Raw genomic sequence first — 24,044 nt, forward strand, 5'->3', positions numbered from 1 at the left:
TTAAGTTAAGAAGACGTGTTCTTCAAAAACTTTTACTGATATTTGATTGCGTTTTCAGAACTTCTTGTGTTATTTCCATCATTCATCAGCTCCTGGTTTTTTCTGATGGCCACGTTTTGTCATGATTGGTGCCGAACAATGGGTTCCTATCTCCTGAAGCAGCATGAATAACTCTCCGATCACCTTGGCCTCCCTTGTCTCACTGACCTGAAATAAATTAGAAAAAATAAGTCAATCAGTGCAATTCACTGGTGAAAATGAAGAACAGAGGTAACTGAATGTCATACAGCTTAACTCTGGTGAGATCAATTCTGTTTTGACGCTTGGTCTTACACCAATGATAACTTTAAGAATAAAATACTGTGGGATGCTGGAAATCTGAAACAGAAAATGTTGAAAATACTGAGCGGGTCAGGCAGCATCTGTGGAAAGCGAATCAAAGTTAATGTTAACTTTGTTTTCCTCTCCAAAGATGCTGCCTGGCCTCCTCAGTATTTTCAGCAGTTTGTTTTTATTTGACTTTAAGAGTAATGGATGTAAAAGGCAAAAATAATCAGATATATAGAAATGGTTACTGTGATATTCAGATATATAGAAATGGTTACTGTGATATTCAGATATATAGAAATGGTTACTGTGATAAGAGAGGAGTATTAAAAGTATCGACATTGTTACATTATGACAATAATCTAAACCTGCAAAATGTGCATAAATTGCTTCAAACTTTACCTGGTTCAGTTTCTCCTTCAGTAGTTTGATGTTCTCGTTTGCTTGCTTTTTATCTTCTGCATCCTGGAAAGGAGGACACAATCAATTCACTTACAAGCACTCAGCACATTGCTTATTGCAGACAGCGCAACTTATAATATAGTTTTCTTACTGCTAATCTTTTCCTCTGAACTTTTACCATAGTATCTCGATCTGAACTTGACCTCCTCCAAATGTAGTCATAACGCTACGTATTTTGAAGAAGTTGACAGTACATGTTCTACAAAATTAGTTCAATCAGAACAGGAAACACTTACGCAATCAAACATGTGGCGCTTCATCAGAATGGTCAGAAACTCCTTGACCTCCTTTAGATGTGAATATTTGTTATGCAACTCCTCGGATGCTAGAACGTTTCCAAGGTAGAAGTCAATCACCTCTTTGAGTACGTAGCACCCACCAGATCCCTGCAAAATAAACCACGAATCTTTCGTTTACTCTCCAATAAACAATTAGATGCTACCAATTACTAACTTGCATTCAATCAGCTTAAAGAACATGACACCAATGCAAATTATACCTCGAGTCCTTGAAATAAATCCTTTCCTATCAGTCTCGTGTCAGTATCTTGGTCGAACTTTTCAGCCTGTGAAAATGATTCATTTGAAATAATGTCATTCAAAACGCCATACAACAACGATTTGCAACATGTATATTGAAAGACAGGAATCTTGCCTTACCTCTTTAGACAGGGCATGGACTTTGTGTCTCATATGCCGCAACAATTGTTCTTGCACATGGCAAACCCTGTTAGATCGCTTTGCTTTCAACCAGGGGGCACAATTGGCCATGATTGTAAAATAGCCAAGTACCAATACTGCTATACTCTGAAAGGAATACATTGTGAAAGCAATCTTAACAGACAGATCTGGCCCACTTGCAAATCAAAACAGTTTTGCTCTTCTGCACGTTGATGAAGATTAAGATAAGGCTGACAACGAAAGTGAAGAAATATCGTGAAGCTACTGTTATCCTCGCCGCTTACTTTTCTGAATCTATCACCGACTTGCATTGTTTATATATCTTTCATAGGTAGTACGAAAATTTCCCTGAATGACCTAATGACGTCGATCATTTACTCAGCAAGTTTCCGCTTTCTTACAGGTAATATGCCGGATTTTTTTTGCTGATTGTGCAAATTCATAGCGTTCTAGTAAGATCGTTCCGTCAGCTTTTTAAAATTGAAAAAAATATTCAGATATTGCATTTAATTATATGGAAATATTGTCTTGTAATAGTAGGTTTGCTGACTAGTTTTTTTACAAAACATATATCACTCCCTGATTTGCCTTTACCAAAAGCACGAATATTTATATGGTGCGACCTACCGATTGCAGTAAGTCTAGAGAGCCCCCAGGCGGATTTACGAAAACAAATTGTCCTTTATCCTCTGCCATTTAACTTCATCCATCTAATGTTTCCCTTGGTAACAGGCTCTGAATTCTGCCACATTCGATATTGCTCACTGGGATCTTCACCAAAGCATCAAAGGGTTTCCAGATATTAACATCGTTTTCTTCCAAGAGGGCCTGTTTGTCTTCATGGCAAAGATTGAAATGGAGGGCTAAATGTGATAGTTATACACATGATACATTTTCAAAAGGTGTCGCCATCCTAAATGTTAATTGTGACCAATGTTAAATCCCACTGTTGCGTTTTGGTTTATAAAGGCAGAAGACCATGAAAGTTCTCGTATTAGCTGCGTTCTCTCAACAAAAAATAAATTTTTTTTTACTATACTGTTACGACCAGGTGAGAAAGGTGTCTAGGGGTCTTTTACTGGCTTCACCTGGTCTTATTGTAACAAGGTTTAATTTTAAACACACTGTGCTTTGAGCTCCCCCTTGGTGAATCCTTGTTCAGCACTTTCCAATTATAAGACAAAGAAATTAGCATAAATAGGCTTTCTTAGGTTTAAAGAAGAAAAGTGAAATTTATTAAACCTTAAACATATACTCTAATATGGTTAATGCCTATGGATATATGACACCCCCACGTTAGTAGGCACATGCAATACACATATGCAAATAGGGACAGAAAAGTGAAGAAAAATATAGAGAGGTTTGAGGCAAATTAGAAGAGTTTCTTGTTTACTGTGCTTTGAGCTCACTGTAGTCCTTCTGTAAGTAATCTTGCTTTTTGTTGGAGCCCAGTATTTTTCCTAAACCTTGTTTACTGTAGGAGACTATTTTTCTCTTGGGGTTCATGTGTCTTCAATGGTTTCCAAAGCTGATGAGAGCAGACCAGAGAGAAGAGTTCTCAGTCCAGGAGAAAACAGCTTTCTGAGTTCAAAATCCCTGTTGGAAGTTCAAATTCAAAACCCTCCAACAGTCAGCCAGTCATGTGACCAAACTATTCCGACCACATCTATTTGTGTATTCGGCCATCTTAGCAGTTAACCTGGAATACTAGCCTTTTCACCTTCAACGTCTATAATCAAAAGTCCATTGTGGATTTAATTGGAGCAGGGAATAGCTCCTTTGTCCTTTGAAGTACTGTCTGTTGATATGCTAATGTGTCTCTCCAGCCAAAGTCTCCAATTGTTTTTTTAAAGCAAGTTCTTTCTTCACCAACACCAGTCCAAAATCAATGTTCATGTGGCGAAATTCATTTCCTCATTCTTGGCAGGTGGGTGGGGGGGGGGTTGTCTGACAATATATTTAATCACAAAACAGTTATAAAGCCAACACATTTTGCATTCGAAGGTCTATCATGGGATTAAGTGGTGCAACAGTCACAGCAGAGTCAATTGGAGATATATAGACATATACTGTAACATTATCTGGCTTAGTTAAGGGCCAACAAAGCGTCTTGTTTCCTGTGCCCCTTCCACTCTCACCTCCTATATCAAATGTTAAGATTTCATGGATTGCTTCATATCTAAAATTGAGACCATCTATGCAGCCTGCCTCTGACACCATCAACCTCTCCCTTTTCTGACTGCTCCTCCTTCCCTTACCTATCATCCATCCAATCCTCCATCATTCTGCAGTTTCTCTTTCCCCCACCCTCCTCAAACTCTTCCATGATACCCAGATCCTGCTCTCTCAATTTCTCCATATTGAACTCCTAACTACTCAGTTACCCCTTCTGGCATCTGTGCTTGCCAACATCGTTAAAGCCTCCTTTTTACAGCCACTGTACTTTTTTCCTTTAAGGTCACTGTCATCGTCTCTCTCATACAAAAACACACTTGAACCATCCATCCTCTCCACTTACTGCCCCATCTCACCCCTCCCTTACATCTGTAAAGTTCACAAGCATACCATCACCTCTCAGCGGGGTGCCTTTTTCTCACTATTTACCTACAACAAAGATGGTATATAATTGCAAGTTGCTATTAGATTAGATTTTAGATTAGATTAGAGATACAGCACTGAAACAGGCCCTTCGGCCCACCGAGTCTGTGCCGAACATCAACCACCCATTTATACTAATCCTACACTAATCCCATATTCCTACCAAACATCCCCACCTGTCCCTATATTTCCCTACCACCTACCTACACTAGTGACAATTTATAATGGCCAATTTACCTATCAACCTGCAAGTCTTTTGGCTTGTGGGAGGAAACCGGAGCACCCGGAGAAAACCCACGCAGACACAGGGAGAACTTGCAAACTCCACACAGGCAGTACAATTAAGTAGTTTTCTTACAGGATTGCGGCATTCTGTTTCAAAAAGAATCAAATCAAGTATATAACTCCTTCATTTTAGAATGATAATCCTGATTTGTTAGAAATTGTAGCAGAGAATTAATATAGACCTACCCGGTAAAATAAAAGCTGCAAATGTTGGAAATCTGAAATAAAACAGAAAATATTGGAAATTCATGAGTCAGTCAACACTTGTAAAGAGAAACAACAGGTTATGATGTTTTGGGTGCGTTCCTTTCTATAGTTCCGATGATGGGCATACAACCAAAATGTCATAACTTGTCTTTTCTCTTTACAGATGCAGACAAATTTGTTATATATTTACAGCATTTTCTACATTTATTATGGACCTACATAGTATTATGCACTATGAGTAACAATCAGTCATTATTATGGGACTTTTTAGTGCACATCCTGTAGTACTGCAAAAAAGTTTCCATGTTAGAGTGACATGTTATCAAGTATAACTGCAGCCCAATTAGAAAACAGGCTGGACAGAACCAACACCTGAGAATAACCTATTTAACCTTATCCTCTCTAATCCATCATTACAGATGTTGTTGTCCATGATAGTGAAACCAGACTGTCCTTGTGCAGACCAAGTCTCATCTTCACACTAAGGACATCCACCTCATACTATGTGCCACTTCCACTATGCTAAGTAGGATAGATTAAGAACAGATTTAGTAGCTCAAATCTGGACATCCATTGGATGCTGTGGGCCATCATCAGAACATACCTGTATACCACTACAATCTGTAACCTCATGGCCCAGCATGCCCATCAATCCTTCATTACCATGGAGCCAGGTGAGCAACTCAGGCATGTGACTGTCTTTACATGAGAAAATAGAATAATTAGTCCTATGTGGCGAAGGATTTTATGGACTCCCACAGCCCATATGATAAGGGTGGAGGGAGGGGCACCCAAATTCAACATACCTAAGTATCTTGCTGGATGTCAACAAAGAATTCAGAAGTGGGCCTATCTGGAGCAGGTTGGGACATTGCATCTTTTGACGCAAAGGCAGGAATGCTATTACAAAGTCAAAGGCTCCCTCTCCAACCTGCTGAAGCTATAACACAGAGCTACATGCGTGTTAAACAGCAAAAGCAGCAAGCTTTAGACAGAGCACAACAACCCACAGCCATCAGATCATGTCTAAACTACCTGGTCCTTTCCCTATCCAGTCATAAATGGTAATGGGACAATTAAGCAACTAACGAGAGGAGGAGGCTTCATGAGCATCCCCAATCTCAAAGATGGTGGAGCCCAGCATGTGAATGCAAAAGACATAGCTGAAGCATTTGCAACCATCTTCAGCCAAAAGTTCTGAGTGATGATCCTTCTCCACCTCCTCCTGAAGTCCCCAACATCACAGGTGACAGTCTTCAGCCAATTTGATTCACACCACATGACATCAAAAAATGGCTGAGTGCACTGGACACAGCAAAGGATATATGCCCTGATACAATCCTGGCTGTAGAGCTGAAGACCTATGCTCCAGAAGTAGCCATGCCCCTAACTAAACTGTTCCAGTACAAATACATCCTGGCATCTGCTGAACATTGTAGAAAATTTCCAGGAATATTCTCTCCCCAATTAATGCCCAATCAGCCTACTCCCAATCATCTGCAAAGCGATAGAAGGAATCATCTACAGTCTAATCAGGCGGCACTTACTTACCAATAATGTACAGACAGATGCTCAGTTTGGGTTTCACTAGGACCACTCAGCCTCAGACCTCATTACAGCTTTAATTATAAACATGGACGCAAGAACTGAATTCCAGAGTTATGGTGAGAATTATTTCCCTCAGCATCAAGGAAGCATTTGACTGAGTGTCGCACCAAGGAGCTTGGGTAAGACTAAGTTCAATGGATATCGGGGAAATTGCTCCAGTGACTGGATTCATACCAAGCACAAAGGAAGATGGTTGTGGTTGTTGGAAGTCAATCATCTGAGCCCCAGGAAATAGGTACAGGAGTTCCTCAGGACAGTTTGCTAGGATCTTTAGCTGCTTCATTGATGACCTTCCCTCCATCAATACATCAAAAGTAGGCTGTTTGCCAATTGCAAGTGTTCAGCTCCATTTATAGTTGCTCAATTAATGGAGTCCATGTTCGTACACATCCAGGCTTGCACTGTTAAGTGGCAAGTAACATTCATGCCAAACTAGTGCCAGGCAATGACCATCTTCAAAAAGAGAGACCCTCACCAACTCCCCCTGAATGGTATTACCATTGGCAACAATCATCATCAGGGCTCTGGGGCCACCATTGACCAGAAATTCAACTGGACCAGCCACATAAATGGCATGACTACTAGAGCAGGTCAGAGGCTATGTATTCTGGGGCAAGCGGCTCATCTCTTGACTTTCCAAAGCTTCTTAACCACCTCTAAGGCACATGTCAAGTGTGTAATGGAATACTATCCAGTTGCATGGATGGATGTGGCTGCAACATTATTCAAGAAGCCCTACATCATCCAGGACAAAGCAGTTAGCTTGATTGGCACCACATCCCCTAGTCTATATGTCCCCCCCTCCACAAACAGCATACATGGCTGCTGTGTGTACTACATACTGGATGCACTGCAGCAATTTGCCAAGGTTTCTTAGCAGCATCTTTCAAACCTGCAACCTCCACCATCTAGAAGGACAAAAGATGCAGATGCAGTAGCCCAGGTTGCAGTCCAAGTTACACACCATTCTGGTGAACATATATCATCATTCCTTAATTTTGCTGGGTCAAAATCCTGAAACTCTTTACCTGAAAGCATTGTGGGAACGTTTCACCACACAAACTGTAGAGTTCAAGAAGGCTGCCCACTGACTTCTCTTGGCAACTGGGATGGGCAATAAATGCTGGCCTTCCAAGCAGTGCCCATATCCCAATAATGAATAAAGCCTATACATATTGCATTTGAGTCCATTTGGAGGATGAAGTCTTATGCAGTAACTACAACAAAGATAAAACCAATGTTTTAACGAATAAAGTTTTAGAGAGCCATTTGCTGAACAATCTTTAAGCTACAGTTATATTAGAAAATAGTATTCAATGGACTCTTTTATAACATCAGAAATTTAAGCAGCTGTCTGAGACTCATGAGTAAAACACTGCTGTGTGTTTTCCTTTAAGTTTGTTCAAATCTGGTATTTACATTTTCTTATAAATTGACAACTACCCTTTACTATTTTTAGCTATTATGACTATTTTTATGTTAGCTGGCACTGTTAATGTTCCTCTCTCCTCAGGAACTGTCCCTCTCTCCTACAGATCTGCCATCACCATCCCTCTCCTCAAGAAACCAACCCTTGGCCCCTCCATTCTTGTAAACTATCGCCCTATCTCCAACCTTCCTTTCCTTGAATGTGTTGTCGCCGCCCAAATTTGTGCCTATCTTTCCTGGAACTCTATGTTTGAATCCCTCCAATCAGGATTCCACCCTGCCACAGTACCAAAACAGCTCTTACCAAAGTCACAAATGACATCCTATGTGATTGTGACAAAGGTAAACTATCCTTCCTTGTCTTTCTCGACTCATCTATAGCTTTGGTCAAAGTTGATCACACCATCCTCCTCCAACGCGAATCCACCATCGCCCAACTGGGTGGGACTGTACTTGCCTGGTTCCATACTTATCTATCAAATCGTAGCCAGAGAATTGCCATCAATGGCTTCTCTTCCCATTCCTGTAGATGTTTCCTCTGGTGTCCCCCAAGGATCAATCCATAGACCCTTCCTATTTCTCAGCTGCATGCTGCCCCTCAGCAACATCATCTGAAAACACAATATCGTTTTCCACATGTACGTTGCCAACACCCAGCTGTACCTCACCACCAGCTTCTCAATCACTCCACTGTCTCAAAATTGTCAGACTGCTTATCCAACATCCAGTACTGCATGAGTAGAAGTTTCCTCTAATTAAATATTGGGAAAACTGAAGCCATTGTCTTCGTACCTCGCCATAAACTCCTCTTCCTCGTGATTGATTCCATCCCTCTCGCTGGTAACTGTTTAGGCTGAAACAGGCTGTTTTCAACCTCGGTGTCATATTTGACCACAAGATGAGCTTTCAACCACACATCCACACTGTCACTAAGACAGCCTATTTTGAACTCCATGACAGGGCTCCGGCCTCAGCTCTTCTGCTGCTGAAACACTCATCCATGCTTTTGTTACCTCCAGACTTGACTATTGTAATGCACTACTGGCCATCTTCACATTCTACCCTCCATGAACTTGAGGTCATCCAAAACTCTGTTACCCATGTCCTAACTTACATCAAATGCTGTTCACCCATCACCGCATGTGCTCACTGAACTACATTGCCTGTATATCCCTCCTTAAATAAGACACCGTGGAAGTATTTGAAAGAGAGTAGGGGAGTTCTCCTGGCCACTATTTTTCCCTCAGTCAATATCACTCAAACAGATTATTTGGTCATCTATCTTATTGTTATTTGTGGGACCTTGTGCACATAATGACCACCATCTTTCCCTATAATGGAGACTACATTTCAAAATATACTCCATTGACTTTGAAGCAGTTTGTGACAATCTGGGGTTGTGAAGGTGCAATGTACATGCAATTTCCATCTTTGGCTTTCCTAACTGCAGAGCAGTACAAACAAGGCAGTATAGCTGGGCACTGGCAATTTGCCCTATTCAAAAAGCAGGTATTGATCCAGAATTTGCTGGAAAAATAACAGAAAGTTTCAAGTGCACGACGGTATTAGTGTGTAAATAACTCAACAGTTTATGATGAGGAAGAGATGCCCCATGAGTTGCTTGATGAATTGCTTGTCTCTGCCATCAGACTCATGAAAACAGGAATTTGCCATTAATCTCCTTCAGAGTTTCAAGAAATTGCTTCATTCACGTTATTGAAACAAATAAAACTCACCACAGAAAGCTAGGGCTAGTACTTAAGGACATATGGACCCTTTAAATTATGAAATTTATGTTCCTGTAATGCCACTCAATATCTCCAGGCCAGGAAGGGAACAACAGAAATTATGGTACCTTTATCAGCTTGCAATCCAGCAATTTGTGGCACAAATATTCTTCAAATTGAAGGATGAAAAAAGAGACTGAGGGGAGATTTAATTGAGGTGCATAAATTTATGAGACACCTAAAGTGGACAGGAAGGACCTGTTCCCTTAGCAGAGGGGTCAATAATGTGGGGCATAGTAATTGGCAAAAGAATTAGAAGTTTTCACCCAGAGTGTGGTGAGTCTGGAACTCACTGCCTGAAAGGGTGGAAGAGGCAGAAACTCTCATCACATTTAAAAACCTTAAGTGCTGTAACCTACAGGGCACAGGACCGAGAGCTTGAAAATTGGATTAGGCTAGATAGCTCCATTTCAGCTGTCAGAGATAGGTGGCTTATATTTTCAATGTAACCAGGGTAAGCTGTGAGATGCAAATTTTCAGCAATATGTTAGACATTAGGTACAATTCTACATACAAACAACTCTATGTTCCAACAAATTTGTAATTTCTCCACCCAGATGTCACTCCCAGCACTTTCATCATGGGCAAACGGTGAAGATACGAATTAGGAGCAGGAGTAGGCCACAGTGCCTGTCGAGCCTGCTCCTCCATTCAATAAGTTCATGGCTGAAATGATTACTCCACATTACCACCTACCCACGATAACCTTTCACCCCCTTGCTTATCAAGAATCTGTCTACCTCTGCCTTAAACATATTCAAAGACACCGCTTCAACTGCCTTTTGATGTAAAGAGTTCCAAAGACTCTCGACCCTCTGAAGGAAAAAATTTCTCCTCATCTCTGTCTTAAATGAGTTACCCCTTATTTTTAAACAGTGACCCCGGTTCTAGATTCTTCCACAAGGGGAAACATCCTTTCCACATCCACCCTGTCAAGACCCCTCAGGATCTTATGTTTCAATCGAGTTGCCTTACTCTTCTAAATTCCAGCGGATACAAACCTAGCCTGTCCAATCTTTCCTCATAAGATAGCCTGCCCATTCCAGGTATCAGTCTAGTAAACATTCTCTGAACTGCTTCTAACGCATTTACATCCTTCCTTAAATAAGGAGACCAATACTGTACACAGTACTCCAGGCGTGGTCTCACCAATGCCCTGTATAGCTGAAGCATAACCTCCCTACTTTTGTATTCAATTCCCTTCGCGATAAACGACAACATTGTATTAGCTTTCCTAATTACGTGCTGTACCTGCATACTAACCTTTTGCGATTCATGCACTAGGACACCCAGATCCCTCTGCATCTCAGAGCTAGACAATCTCTCACCATTTAGATAATATGCTTCTTTTTTATTCTTCCTGCCAAAGTGGACAACTTTGTATTTTCCCACATTATACTTCATCTGCCAGATTTTTGCTCACTTAACCTATCTATATCCCTTTGTAGCCTGCTTATGTCCTTTCCTACCTATCATTGTGTCTTCAGAAAATTTAGCAACCATACCTTCGGTCCCTTCATCTGAGTCATTTATATAAATTGTAAAAAGTTGAGGCCCCAGCACAAATCACTGTGGCACACCACTAGTTACATCTTGCCAACCAGAAAATGACCCATTTATGCCTACTCTCTGTTTCCTGTTAGCTAACCAATCTTCTATCCATACTAGTATGTTACCCCCTACACCATGAGCTTTTAATTTTTGCAATAACCTTTGATGCGGCACCTTATCAAATGCCATCTGGAAATCTAAGTATAATACATCCACCTGTTTTCCTTCATCCACAGCACATGTAACTCCCTCAAAGAACTCTAATAAATTGGTTAAACAGTATTTCCCTTTCACAAAACCATGATTAGATTAGAGATACAGCACTGAAACAGGCCCTTCGGCCCACCGAGTCTGTGCCGAACATCAACCACCCATTTATACTAACCCTACACTAATCCCATATTCCCAACAAACATCCCCACCTGTCCCTATATTTCCCTACCACCTACCTATACTAGTGACAATTTATAATGGCCAATTTACCTATCAACCTGCAAGTCTTTTGGCTTGTGGGAGGGAACCAGAGCACCCGGAGAAAACCCACGCAGACACAGGGAGAACTTGCAAACTCCACACAGGCAGTACCCGGAATCGAACCCGGGCCCCTGGAGCTGTGAGGCTGCGGTGCTAACCACTGCGCCACTGTGCCACCATGTTGACTCTTCCTGATTACCGTCCATTTTCCTAAGTGCACTGCTATAATGTCTTTAATAATAGCTTCTAACATTTTCCCTACGACAGATGTTAAGCTAACTGGCCTGTCGTTTCCTGCTTTCTGCCTCCCTTTTTGAATAAAGGAGTTACATTCACTATTTTCCAGTCTAGCGGAACCTTCCCCGAATCTAGAGAATTTTGGAAAATCAAAACTAATGCATCAACTATCTCACTAGCCACTTCTTTTAAGACCCTAGGATGAAGTCCATCAGGACCCACGGACTTGTCGGGCCGCAGCTCCAACAATTTGTTCAGTACCACTTCCCTAGAAATTGTAATTTTCTTGAGTTCCTCCCTCCCTTCCATTTCCTGGTTTATAGCTAATTCTGGGACGTTACTTGTATTCTCTATAGTGAAGACCGATGTCTGTCAGACTTTTAAAAAATCTTTCCCATTAAATTTGATTTTGCAGGTTAGCAGGTATAAGAAGTGTTGGATTAACTGTTTCAGTGTCTGGCACTGTTTCTGCCCCCGTGCGTGTTTGCATGCGAAAGTACGGTGCTGAACCCCCACCCCCTCCCTCCCCCGCGTTGACAGCTTATGTCAATTGTCTATTGGGCACTGCTCTGAAACCTTCCCAGCTATACCGGTAGGAAACCGCTTGCCATTCGAACCCAGCTCCGCAGCGGAGTTCCCCAGTCTTCCTTGTAAGCGGAACGCTTCCAAATGAGCTGCACGTGTACCGCAGGGGGATCTCTCCGAAACCAATGCACAGAACTTTCGATCACAGCTCGCAGATCACACAGAAAATATCGGGGGAGTCGCAGTTTCTTCCTGGAAAGCTTTTCAAGTATGCAAATCTCTATGGTTATATGCCTGAAAAAACACCTTTTTTATATTTGCAAATTGTATAAATAACCGTCACTTCTCGACAGTGTAAGATGCACATGCACAGCAATTTACAAATAAGCATTTTAAAAGTTTTTTTTTTCAGATTTGGCTTTGCTTGAACCTGGAGTTGTACTTCAGAGAAAGATGCGGTAGCTACAGTAATCATCACTCAATGACTAGAACCGTAGTCATCAGAAATTAATTTTGCTCTTTTTGATCAAACCTCCTTCACGTTTACCATTTTTAATGTTGCATTGTATGCTGGTATGTACTTTTAATTTCTTGACCAAAGTTTTTTAAAAAATAAAATAACTATATTAGCTGAGGTATAGAATATAAGAACAGGGAGTAGGTTCTGATGAAAGGTCACTGCCCTGAAACAATAACTCTGCTTCTCTCTCCACAGATGCTGCCAGACCTGCTGAGCATTTCCAGCATTTCTTGTTTTTATTTCAGATTCATCTGCAGTATTTTGCTTTTATATAAGAGCAGGGAGGTTGTGCTGGAACTGTATAATTAATTGTGTGCAGTTCTGGTCACCTCATTACAGAAAGGATGTAATTTCACCAGAGAGGGTACAGCGGAGATTTACGAGGATGTTGCCAGGACTGAAAAAATCAGCTATGAGGAAAGATTGGATAGGCTGGGGTTGTTCTCGTTGGAACAGAGAAGGTTGAGGGGAGATCTGATTGAAATGTACAACATTTTGAGGGGCCTGGATAGACTGGAGGTGAAGGGCCTATTTACCTTAGCAGAAAGGCCAGTGACTAGGGGGCATAGATTTGAAGTGATTGGTAGAAGGATTAGAGAAGAGGAGAAGAGGAAAACCTTTTTTCACACAGGGAGCTGTGGGGGTCTGGAACAGGTAGTTGAGGAAGAAACCCTCAATTCATTCTAACGGAATCTGGATATGCACCTCAAGTGCCTTAATCTGCAGGGCTACAGACCAAATGCTGGAAGGTGAGATTAGAATGGGTGGATCGTTTTTCAGCCAGCACAGACACGATGGGCCAAGTGGCCCCTTTCTGTGCCATAAACTTTCTATGATTCTAACTAATTTCTATAGCTGTTGAGAGTTATGTTAGTATGGTTATTTTCATCAGTGCATGCAGACTGTGGCTCATTTATATTCTCACTACAGCCAATAGTAGCTCCAGAGAAGACCATGTAGTAATGTGACGACTGGTGCCAGTTGTGCTAGCCATCAGTATGCACCATCCAAAAGTGCTTTCCCCATGTGCTTTCAATAGCAGAATAAATGCAGAGCAAGTTGCTGCCGATATTTATCTCCTGCTTGTCTGCTGAGGCTCAAGTGCCCCTTTAAAGGCAGCAAAACATTTTTGCTATTGTTCCTTTACACCTAACATCACCAATAACAAAGGAGCCTTTGTTTAATGATTTAAAAATATATTCAATTGTCTACCTCTGTGAAAAACACACAAAAATACTTATAGTTTGCATTCCAAAGTTTGAGTTGTCCACTTAGAGCATTTTGAGGGTTTTTAAGTTCATTTTCAGGATGTGGGCAAGGTGCCCATTTATTGCCCATCCTTAGTTTCCCTTGTGGTTCGATAGACCTGGTTTGGGGGGGGGGGGGGGGGTGGCGGGGAGGTTAAGGGCGATTTGCAAGGCCATTTCAGAGGGCAGTTAAGAGTCAAGTATATTAGTGTCAGACTAGAGTCACCTATGGACCTATAGGCCAGACCAGGTAAGAACATTAGTGAACCAGTCTAGTTTTTGTGACAATCCATCAGCTTCGTGGTCCCTTTTACTGGTCCCAGCTTTCTGTTTTTCCACCCCACTCCAGAATTCAAATTCTCAAACTGCCATGGTGGGATATAAAATTGCATTCTGTAGATTACAAGTCCAGTAACATAACAAGTATGCTATTATACCCCCATGATTATAGCACTAGTCTGAGATCAATAGCTACATTGTAGGTTCCCCCCACTCCTCCACACCCCCAAGCCAAAACCATGTTTATACTGCCTGGGTCCAACTGGAATTTCCATATACACAGTGCCACTCCTGGTTACATACATTTTAAGCATGTAGATGACAACAGCCATGCTCTCTGGATTAAAGCAAGCTCTGAGCAAGTTTAAAGTGTCTAGGCTCCAAGAGACCCACAGCAGTGTTAAACCTGGAGATACTCCATGTGCTGTGAACCCCAAGCAGAGGTTCCTAAAGAGGTCTCCACCACTTCCTTCCAAAGTCAGGTCCCAACCTGTTGCATTTTATACTGTTTCTTTTGTACAGTTTTCTGCAAATGAACAGGGTTGTAGTTACAGTATAATTGCACTACAAAGTGTATCACACAGGTGTAACATACAATTTTGAAGTGTATAGGTACAATTGTCACCTTTGCTATTGTGCAAGGGAGTTCAAAATGCAGCCTCAAAGCCCAGCAATTATCTTCTATTTATGCTTATGTTATTTATTAGTTTATTCTGTTTGAGTTTAATGGAAAAGGCAGCTCTTAATGTTCTTGACGCCATTGTTGGTGTTTTGATTCAGAATTTAGCCAAGATCTGATATTGCAAATTGCTGATACGATTAGCAAATTAATGGGAACACTGATTAAAATTTTAAATATGGCACCTCTGAGGCTCCAAGTGTCTGTCAAAACTAAAATGCTTGGTCACTTCTGCTGCACTACTACATTGGTACTAATGCACAAAATAATTCTCATGACAACATTGGGAAAGGTACCTGCATCTGGATAAATTTGCTGTTGGCAATTTTTTGAACTAGTATAGTTATTTTAAGTGGAAATGACTACTGTTGCCCAACACTTTCAACAGGTAGTTTCTACAGTAAGCAGCAGCTCATAAAGTGGTCCTACAATATAAACTATGTATAACAAATAAATTCTGCATCGGATTTCGTTTGTTACTGTTGATAGGACTAGAGCTGTTTTGTACCTTGTCTACCACTCTAAGGAGTACAGTAGCAATTCCATTCTAAACAGCAATGAATTTAGGAAAAGCAGAACCCCACCCCTAGAGTTCTGTTCAATTCCTGAGATGTTAATTATTGAAAATCTTTATTAGTTCTTGTCAAAGTATAAATGGCAGCACAGCAGTCTGTTGCAGTTTTTTTTTAAAAAGTACTTCTGGCTGTCTTAACTGCAACTGATGGATGCCGTTATTGGTGTAAAATGCTCGCCTCCATTCTTCTCATTGCAGATGCAGCTTTCAACTTCAATTCATAATTGTCAGTTTTAGGGTCCATTTTTAGAAATAAATCAGTGTTGAAGACTATGTGGCACTGTAAAACCAGTAGCATCAAGCTTGCAGTAAAGACCAATTCCCACATAATAATTAAATGGTCATTAATACAAGATTACTGATTTTGTTTCAACTACCCTTCATATGTTAGCATGTTTGGGTACGGGAACATCATGTGGAAACAAGAACAGCATGGTTATGTTAACAGAGGGGAGGCGGTGGCGTAGTAGTATTATCACTGGACTAATAACCCAGAGACCCAGGGTATTGATCTGGAGACATGGGTTCGAATCCCACCACAGCAGAAGGTGCAATCTGAATTTAATTAATAAATCTGGAATTAAAATCTAGTCTAATGATGGCCATGAAACCATTGTAGATTGTTGTAAAAACCCATCTGGTTCACTAATGTCTTTTAGGGAAGGAAATCTGCTGTCCTTACCTGGTCTGGCCTACATGTGACTCCAGACCCACAGCATGTAACTCTTACATGCCCTTTGAAATGGCCTAGCAAGCCACTCAGTTGTACCTAACCGCTACGAAGTCAATAAAAAGGAATGAAACCGGACGGACCACCCGGCATCGACCTAGGCACCGGAAACGACAATGGCAAACCCAGCCCTGTCGACCCTGCAAAGTCCTTCTTACTAACATCTGGGGGCTTGTGCCAAAGTTGGGAGAGCTGTCCCACAGACTAGTCAAGCAACAGCCTGACATAGTCATACTCACGGAATCATACCTGACAGACAATGTCCCAGACACTGCAATCACTATTCCTAGGTATGTCCTGTCCCACCGGCAGGACAGACCCACCAGAGGTGGCGGGACAGTGGTCTACAGTAGGGAGGGAGTTGCCCTGGGAGTCCTCAACACCGACGCTGGACCCCATGAAGTCTCATTGCATCAGGTCAAACATGGGCAAGGTAACCTCCTACTGATTACCACCTACCACCCTCCCTCAGCTGATGAGTCAGTACTCCTCCATGTTGAACACCTTTTGGAGGAAGCACTGAGGGTGGCGAGGGCACAAAATGTACTCTGGGTGGGGAACTTCAATGTCCATCACCAAGAGTGGCTCGGTAGCACCACTACTGATCGAGCTGGCTGAGTCCTAAAGGACATAGCTGCTAGACTGGGTCTGCGGCAGGTGGTGAGGGAACCAACACGAGGGAAAAACCTACTTGACCTTGTCCTCACCAATCTGCCTGCTGCAGATGCTTCTGTCCATGACTGTATTGGTAGGAGTGACCACCGCACAGTCCTTGTGGAGACGAAGTCCTGCCTTCACATTGAGGATACCGTCCATCGTGCTGTGTGGCACTATCACCATGCTAAATGGGATAGATTTCAAACAGATCTGGCAATGCAAAACTGGGCATCCATGAGGCGCTGTGGGCCATCAGCAGCAGCAGAATTATACTCAACCACAATCTGCAACCTCATGGCCCGGCATATCCCCCACTCTACCATTACCATCAAGCCAGGAGACCAACCCTGGTTCAATGAAGAGTGCAGGAGGGCATGCCAGGAGCAGCACCAGGCATACCTCAAAATGAGGTGTCAACCTGGTAAAGCTACAACCCAGGACTACTTGCATGCCAAACTGCATAAGCAGCATGCAATAGACAGAGCGAAGCGATCCCATAACCAACGGATCAGATCTAAGCTCTGCAGTCCTGCCACATCCAGTCGTGAATGGTGGTGGACAATTAAATAACTAACTGGAGGAGGTGGCTCCACAAATATCCCCATCCTCAATGATGGGGGAGCCCAGCACATCAGTGCGAAAGATAAGGCAGAAGAATTTGCAACAATCTTCAGCCGAAAGTGCCGAGTTGATAATCCATCTCGGCCCCCTCCTGAAGTCCCCAGCATTACAGATGCCAGACTTCAGCCAATTCGGTTCACTCCGCGTGATATCAAGAAACGACTGAAGGCACTAGATACTGCAAAGGCTATGGGTCCTGACAATATTCCGGCAATAGTACTGAAGACCTGTGCTCCAGACCGTGCCGCACCCCTAGCCAAGCTGTTCGAGTATAGCTACAACACTGGCATCTACCCAGCAATGTGAAAGATTGCCCAGGTATGTCCTGTACACAAAAAGCAGGACAACTTCAACCCGGCCAATTACCGCCCCATCAACCTACTCTCAATCATCAGTAAAGTGATGGAAGGTGTCATCAACAGTGCCATCAAGCGGCACATGCTTAGCAATAACCTGCTCAGTGACGCTCAGTTTGGGTTCCGCCAGGGCCACTCAGCTCCATTACCATCAAGCCAGGAGACCAACCCTGGTTCAATGAAGAGTGCAGGAGGGCATGCCAAGAGCAGCACCAGGCATACCTCAAAATGAGGTGTCAACCTGGTAAAGCTACAACCCAGGACTAATTTTTCTTGCTAATTTTTCGAGATTCAAAAGGAAGACAAGAGTGTTGACTTGTTCCATGGGGGTTTGAACGTCAGCCTGTTTCGTGAGGGTTTGAACATAGGTTCATTATCGTCTGAAAATTACTGATTTAGTGCATTTGGTAGGTTTAGGCAATTAGATTCCCTCTTTTGTGCTGCTATTCTTTCAGTGTCATTATTCACTTGGCTGAGAGTTCTGCACTGGGAAGTAATCTTCTGTCCGGAAGAGAGCTGGTGGCTCAAACATTTGCTGTTGTCGCTTTGGAAAGGATGATTTATTAAGGAATGCAGGAGTACCGATTGAGTGCAATATTTTTCTAAATGCATTGGGACCCCATTACAGCCTTGGTTCAAACATGGACAAAAGAGCTGAACTCAAGAGGTGAGGTGTGAGTGACTGCCCTTGACATCAAGGCAGCATTTGACCGAGAATGGCATCAAGGAGCCCTAGCAAAATTGAAGTTAATGGGAATCAGGGGGAAAACCCTCTGCTGGTTGGAGTCATACCTAACACAAAGGAAGATGGCTGTGGTTGTTGGAGGTCAATCATCTGAGCTCCAGGACATCACTGCAGGAGTTCCTCAGGGTAGTGTCCTAGGCCCAACCATCTTCAGCTGCTTCACCAATGACCTTCCTTCAATCATAAGGTCAGAAGTGTGGAAGATCGCTGATGATTGCATGATGTTCAGCACCATTTGCGACTCCTCAAATACCGAAGCAATCAGTGTAGAAATGTAGCAAGACCTGGACAATATCCAGGCTTGGGCTGATAAGTGGCAAGTAACATTCGCGCCACACAAGTGCCAGGCAATGACCACGTACAACAAGCGAGAATCTAACCGTCTCCCCTTGACATTCAATGGCATTACCATCGCTGAATCCCCCACTATCAACATCCTAGGGGCTACCATTGACCAGAAATTGAACTGGAGTAGCCATATAAATACTGTGGCTACAAGAGCAGGTCAGAGGCTAGGAATCCTGCAGCGTGTAACTCACCTCCTGACTCCCCAAAGCCTGTCCACCATCTACAAGGCACAAGTCAGGCGTGTGATGGAATACTCTCCACTTGCCTGGATGGGTGCAGCTCCAACAACACTCAAGAAGCTCGACACCATCCAGAACAAAGCAGCCCGCTTGATTGGCACACCATCCACAAACATTCACTCCCTCCACCACCGATGCACAGTGGCAGCAGTGTGTACCATCTACAAGATGCACTGCAGCAACGCTCCTTAGACAGCACCTTCCAAACCCGCGACCTCTACCACCTCGAAGCAGCAGCTGCATGGGAACACCACCACCTGCAAGTTCCCGTCCAAGTCACACACCATCCTGACTTGGAAATATATCGCCATTCCTTCACTGTCGCTGGGTCAAAATCCTGGAACTCCCTTCCTAACAGCACTGTGGGTGTACCTACCTCACATGGACTGCAGCAGTTCAAGAAGGCAGCTCACCACCACCTTCTCAAGGGCAATTAGGAATGGGCAATAAATGCTGGCTTGGCCAGTGACGCCCACATCCCATGAACGAATAAAAAAAAGACTCGTAATCCAGAGGCCCGCATTAATGATCTGGAAACAAGAGTTCAAATCCCACTATGGCAGCAGGAGAATTTAAATGCATTTAACTAAATAAATCTGAAAAGGCTAGTATCAGTAATGATAACCATGTAACTACTGGATTGTTGAAAAACCTATCTGGTTCACTAATACCCTTTAGTGAAGAAAATATGCCATCCTTACCCAATCTGGCCTGTGGCTCCAGACTCTCAGCATTGTGGTTAACTCTTAACCGTCCTGTGAAACATCTTACAAACCAATTCAGTTCTACTGCTATAGAGTCATAGAGTCATATACAGCACAGAAACAGGCCTTTCGGCCCATTGTGTCCGCACCAGCCATCAAGCACCTATCTATTCTCATCTCATTTTCCAGCGCTTGGCCCGTAGCCTTGTATGCTAGGGTGCTTCAAGTGCTCATTTAAATACTTATTAAATGTTGAGGGTTCCTGCCTCTACCACCCCTTCAGCCAGTGCGTTTCAGATTCCAACCACCTCCTGCCCCTTATCTTAAATCTATGCCCCCTGGTTATTGACACCAAGGGAAAAATTTTCTTCCTAGCTACCCGATCTATGCCCCTCATAATTTTTTATACCTCAATCAGGTCCCCCCTCAGCCTTCTCTGCTCTCAGAAAAACAACCCTTGCCTATCCAGTCTCTCTTCATAGCTGAAATGCTCCAGCCCAGGCAACATCCTGGTGAATCTCCTCTGCACCCTCTCCAGTGCAATCACATCTTTCCTATCGTGTGGCGACCAGAACTGTACACATTACTGCAGCTGTGGCCTAACTAGCATTTTATACAGCTCCATCATAACCTCCCTGCTCTTATATTCTATGCCTCGGCTAATAAAGGCAAGTATCCCATATGCTTTCCTAACCACCTTATCTACCTGTGCTGCTGCCTTCAGTGATCTTTGGACATGTACACCAAGGTCCCTCTGACCCTCTGTACTTCCTAGGGTCCTACCATCCATTGTATATTCCCTTGCCTTGTTAATCCTCCCAAAATGCATCACCTCACACTTCTCAGCATTAAATTCCATTTGCCACTGCTTGTGCCAAAATTGGGAGAGCTGTCCCACAGCCTTGTCAAGCAACAGCCTAACATTGTTATACTCATGGAACCACATCTTTCAGCCAATGTCCTGGACTCCCCCATCACTGGCAGGACAGACGCACCATTTGCCATCTTACCAGCCCATCTATATCATTCTGTAATCTAAAGCTTTCCTCCTCACTATTTACAACACCACCAATTTTCATGCCATCTGCGAACTTACTGATCATACCTCCTATATACACATTTAAATCATTAATGTACACTACAAACAGCAGGGGTCCCAGCACCAATCACTGCGGTACACCACTGGTCACAGGCTTCCAATCGCAAAAACAACCCTCGACCATCACCCTCTGCCTACTGCCACTAAGCCAATTTTGGATCCAATTTGTCAAATTGTTCTGGATCCCATGGGCTTTTACCTTCTTGACCAATCTCCCATGCGGGACCTTATCAAAAGCCTTACTGAAGTCCACGTAGACTACATCAACTGCTTTACCCTCATCTACACATCTAGTCACCTCCTCGAAAAATTCAATCAAATTTGATAGACATGATCTCCACCTAACAATGCCATGCTGACTTGATACTTGATTAATGCCAGGATACTGGATTAATCTCTGCCTTTCCAAGTGAAGATTAATCCTGTCCCTCAGAATTTTTTTTTTCCAATAGTTTCCCTACCACTGAAGTTAAACTCACGGGCCTGTAATTACCTGGTTTATCCCTACTACCCTTCTTCACTAATAGTACCACATTCGATGTCCTCCAGTCCTCTGGCACCTCTCCTGTGACCAGAGAGGATTTGAAAATTTGTGTAGAGCCCCTCCAATCACCTCCCTTGCCTCACACAGCAGCCTGGGATACATCTCAGCTGGGCCTGGGGATTTATCCACTTTTAAGCCTGCTAATACCTCCTCCCTTTCAATGCTAATTTGTTCAAGTATATCACAACCACCCCTCCCTGATCTCTGCACCTACATCGTCCTTCTCCATCGTGAACACAGATGAAAACTAACCATTTAAAACCTCACCTACGTCCTCCGTCTCCACACACAGATTGCCACTTTGGTCCCTAATCTTTCCCTGGTTATCCTCTAGCCCTTAATATACTTATAAAACATATTGGGATTTTCCTTTATCTTGCCTGCCAGTGTTTTTTTATGCCCCCTCTTCGCTCTCATTACTTTAAGTACCCCCCCCCTACACTTTTTATACTCCTCTAGTGCCTCTGCTGTTTTCAGCACTCTGAATCTGCCAAAAGCCGCCTTTTTTTCCTTATCCAAACCTCTATATCCCTTGACATCCAGGGTTCCCTGGACTTGTTGGTCCTACCTTTCACCTTTACGGAAACATATTGGCCCTGAACTCTCATTATTTTTTGAATGACACTGATCTGATGTAGACTTTCCTACAAGTAGCTGCTCCCAGTCCACTTTGGCCAGATCCTGTTTTATCATATTGAAATCGGCCTTCCCCCAATTCAGCACCTTTATTTCTGGTCCATCTTTGTCCTTTCCCATAACTACCTTAAATCTTACTGAGTTACGATCACTATCCCCAAAATGCTCCCTCACTGACACTTCTACCATTTGTCTGGCTTCAATCCCTAAGATTAGGTCCAGTACTGCCCCTTCTCTTGTAGGACTTTCTATGTGCTGGCTCAAAAAGCTGTCCTGGATGCACTTTAAGAATTCCGCCCCCTTTAAGTCTTTTGTACTAAGACTATCCCAGTTAATATTGGGGAAGTTGAAATCCCCTACTACTTTTACCTTATTATTTTTACACCTCTCTGAGATTTACCTCCATATCTGCTCCTCTATCTCTCCCTGACTGTTTGGAGGCCTGTAGTACACTCCCAGCAAAGTGATTGCCCCCTTCGTGTTTTTAAGTTCTACCCATATGGCCTCATTTGAGGAACCTTCTAAGATATCATCCATCCTTACTGTAGAATTGATTCCTTGATCAATAGTGCAATGCCACCTCCTCTTTTACACCCATCACGCCTGAAGATTCTATATCCTGGAATATTGAGCTGTGGGTCCAACCCTTCCCTCAACCTCTCTGTGATTGCAATATCATACTCCCATGTGTTAATCAACACCCTCAATTCATCTGCCTTACTGTAAGACACCTTGTGTTAAAATAGATGCATTATTCGCTTGTGCCTTAACAAATCTATATTTGCTCTGCCTTCCAGACTGACTTAGTTTCTCTTCTATATTTGGCTGTGCATCACTCCCTACTGTACCTCCACTCTGTATCCCATCCCCCTGCCAATTTAGTTTAAACCGCACCCCCCCACCCCACCAACAGCACTAGCAAACCTCCCTGCAAGGATGTTGGCCCCGTTCAGATGCAACCCATCCAACTTGTACAGGTCCCACCTTCGCCAGAAACAGACCCAGTGATCCAGGAAACTAAAGCCCTCCCTCCTGCACCATCTCTTCAGCCACGCATTCATTTGCTCAATGTTCCTATTCCTACACTCACGAGCACATGGCACCAGGAGTAATCCAAAGATTACAACCTTTGAGGTCATGCTTTATAATCTGCTACCTAGCTCCCTAAATTCTTGTTGCAGGACCTCATCCCTCTTTCTACCCATGTCGTTGGTATCAATGTGAACCACGACCTCTGACTATTTACCCTTTCCCTTCAGAATGTCCTGCAGCCACTCCGTGACATCCTTGACCCTAGCACCAGGAAGGCAACATACCATCCTGGAGTCACGTTTGCGGCCACAAAAATGCCTATCTGTACCCCTTACAGTAGAATCCCCCATCACTATAGCTCCCCCACTCTTTTTCCTCCCCTCCTGGGCAGCTGAGCCACCCGTGGTGTCACAGACTTGGCTATTGCTGCATTCCCCTGAGAAGCTATTTCCCCCAACAGTATCCAAAGCTTAAAATCTGTTAGAGAGGAAGATGGACCCAGGGGACTTCTGCACTACCTACCTAGTTCTTCTATTCTGCCTGGTGGTCACCCATTCCCTTTCTGCCTCAGCAGTCTTTACCTGTGGCGTGACCACCTCCCTGTATGTGCTATCCACGGTGATCACAGCCTCACGGATGCTCCACAGCGTCTCGAGCCGCCACTCCAGATCCAAAACACGGATTTCGAGTAGCTCCAACTGGAGACACTTCCTGCACACGTGTTCGCCCTGGACACTGTAGGTGTCCCCGACTTCCCACATTGTACAGGAGGAGCACTCCACGCTGCCGAGCTGCCCTGCCATGACTTACCCTTAATTTACTCCCTTAAATTACTCAAAAATTAAAGATTATTTACACTAGGGAC

At 43.2% G+C, this 24,044-nt stretch overlaps 1 protein-coding gene across 1 annotated transcript; it reads right to left on the reverse strand.

Annotated features, from left to right (window-relative positions):
- Positions 1–23,940, reverse strand: LOC137379343 (uncharacterized). The gene is made up of 8 exons (XM_068050051.1): positions 23,761–23,940; positions 7,010–7,075; positions 6,342–6,486; positions 4,539–4,570; positions 1,289–1,354; positions 1,026–1,175; positions 730–792; positions 1–207 (listed from the first exon to the last, which is right to left on the reverse strand). The coding sequence occupies exons 1-8, from the start codon at positions 23,938–23,940 to the stop codon at positions 79–81; spliced, it is 831 nt and encodes a 276-aa protein (XP_067906152.1). The 3' UTR covers positions 1–78.
- Positions 23,941–24,044: the final 104 nt, after the last annotated feature.

Source organism: Heterodontus francisci, chromosome 18 (genome assembly GCF_036365525.1).
Source record: "Heterodontus francisci isolate sHetFra1 chromosome 18, sHetFra1.hap1, whole genome shotgun sequence".
NCBI classification, from domain to species: Eukaryota; Metazoa; Chordata; class Chondrichthyes; order Heterodontiformes; family Heterodontidae; genus Heterodontus; species Heterodontus francisci.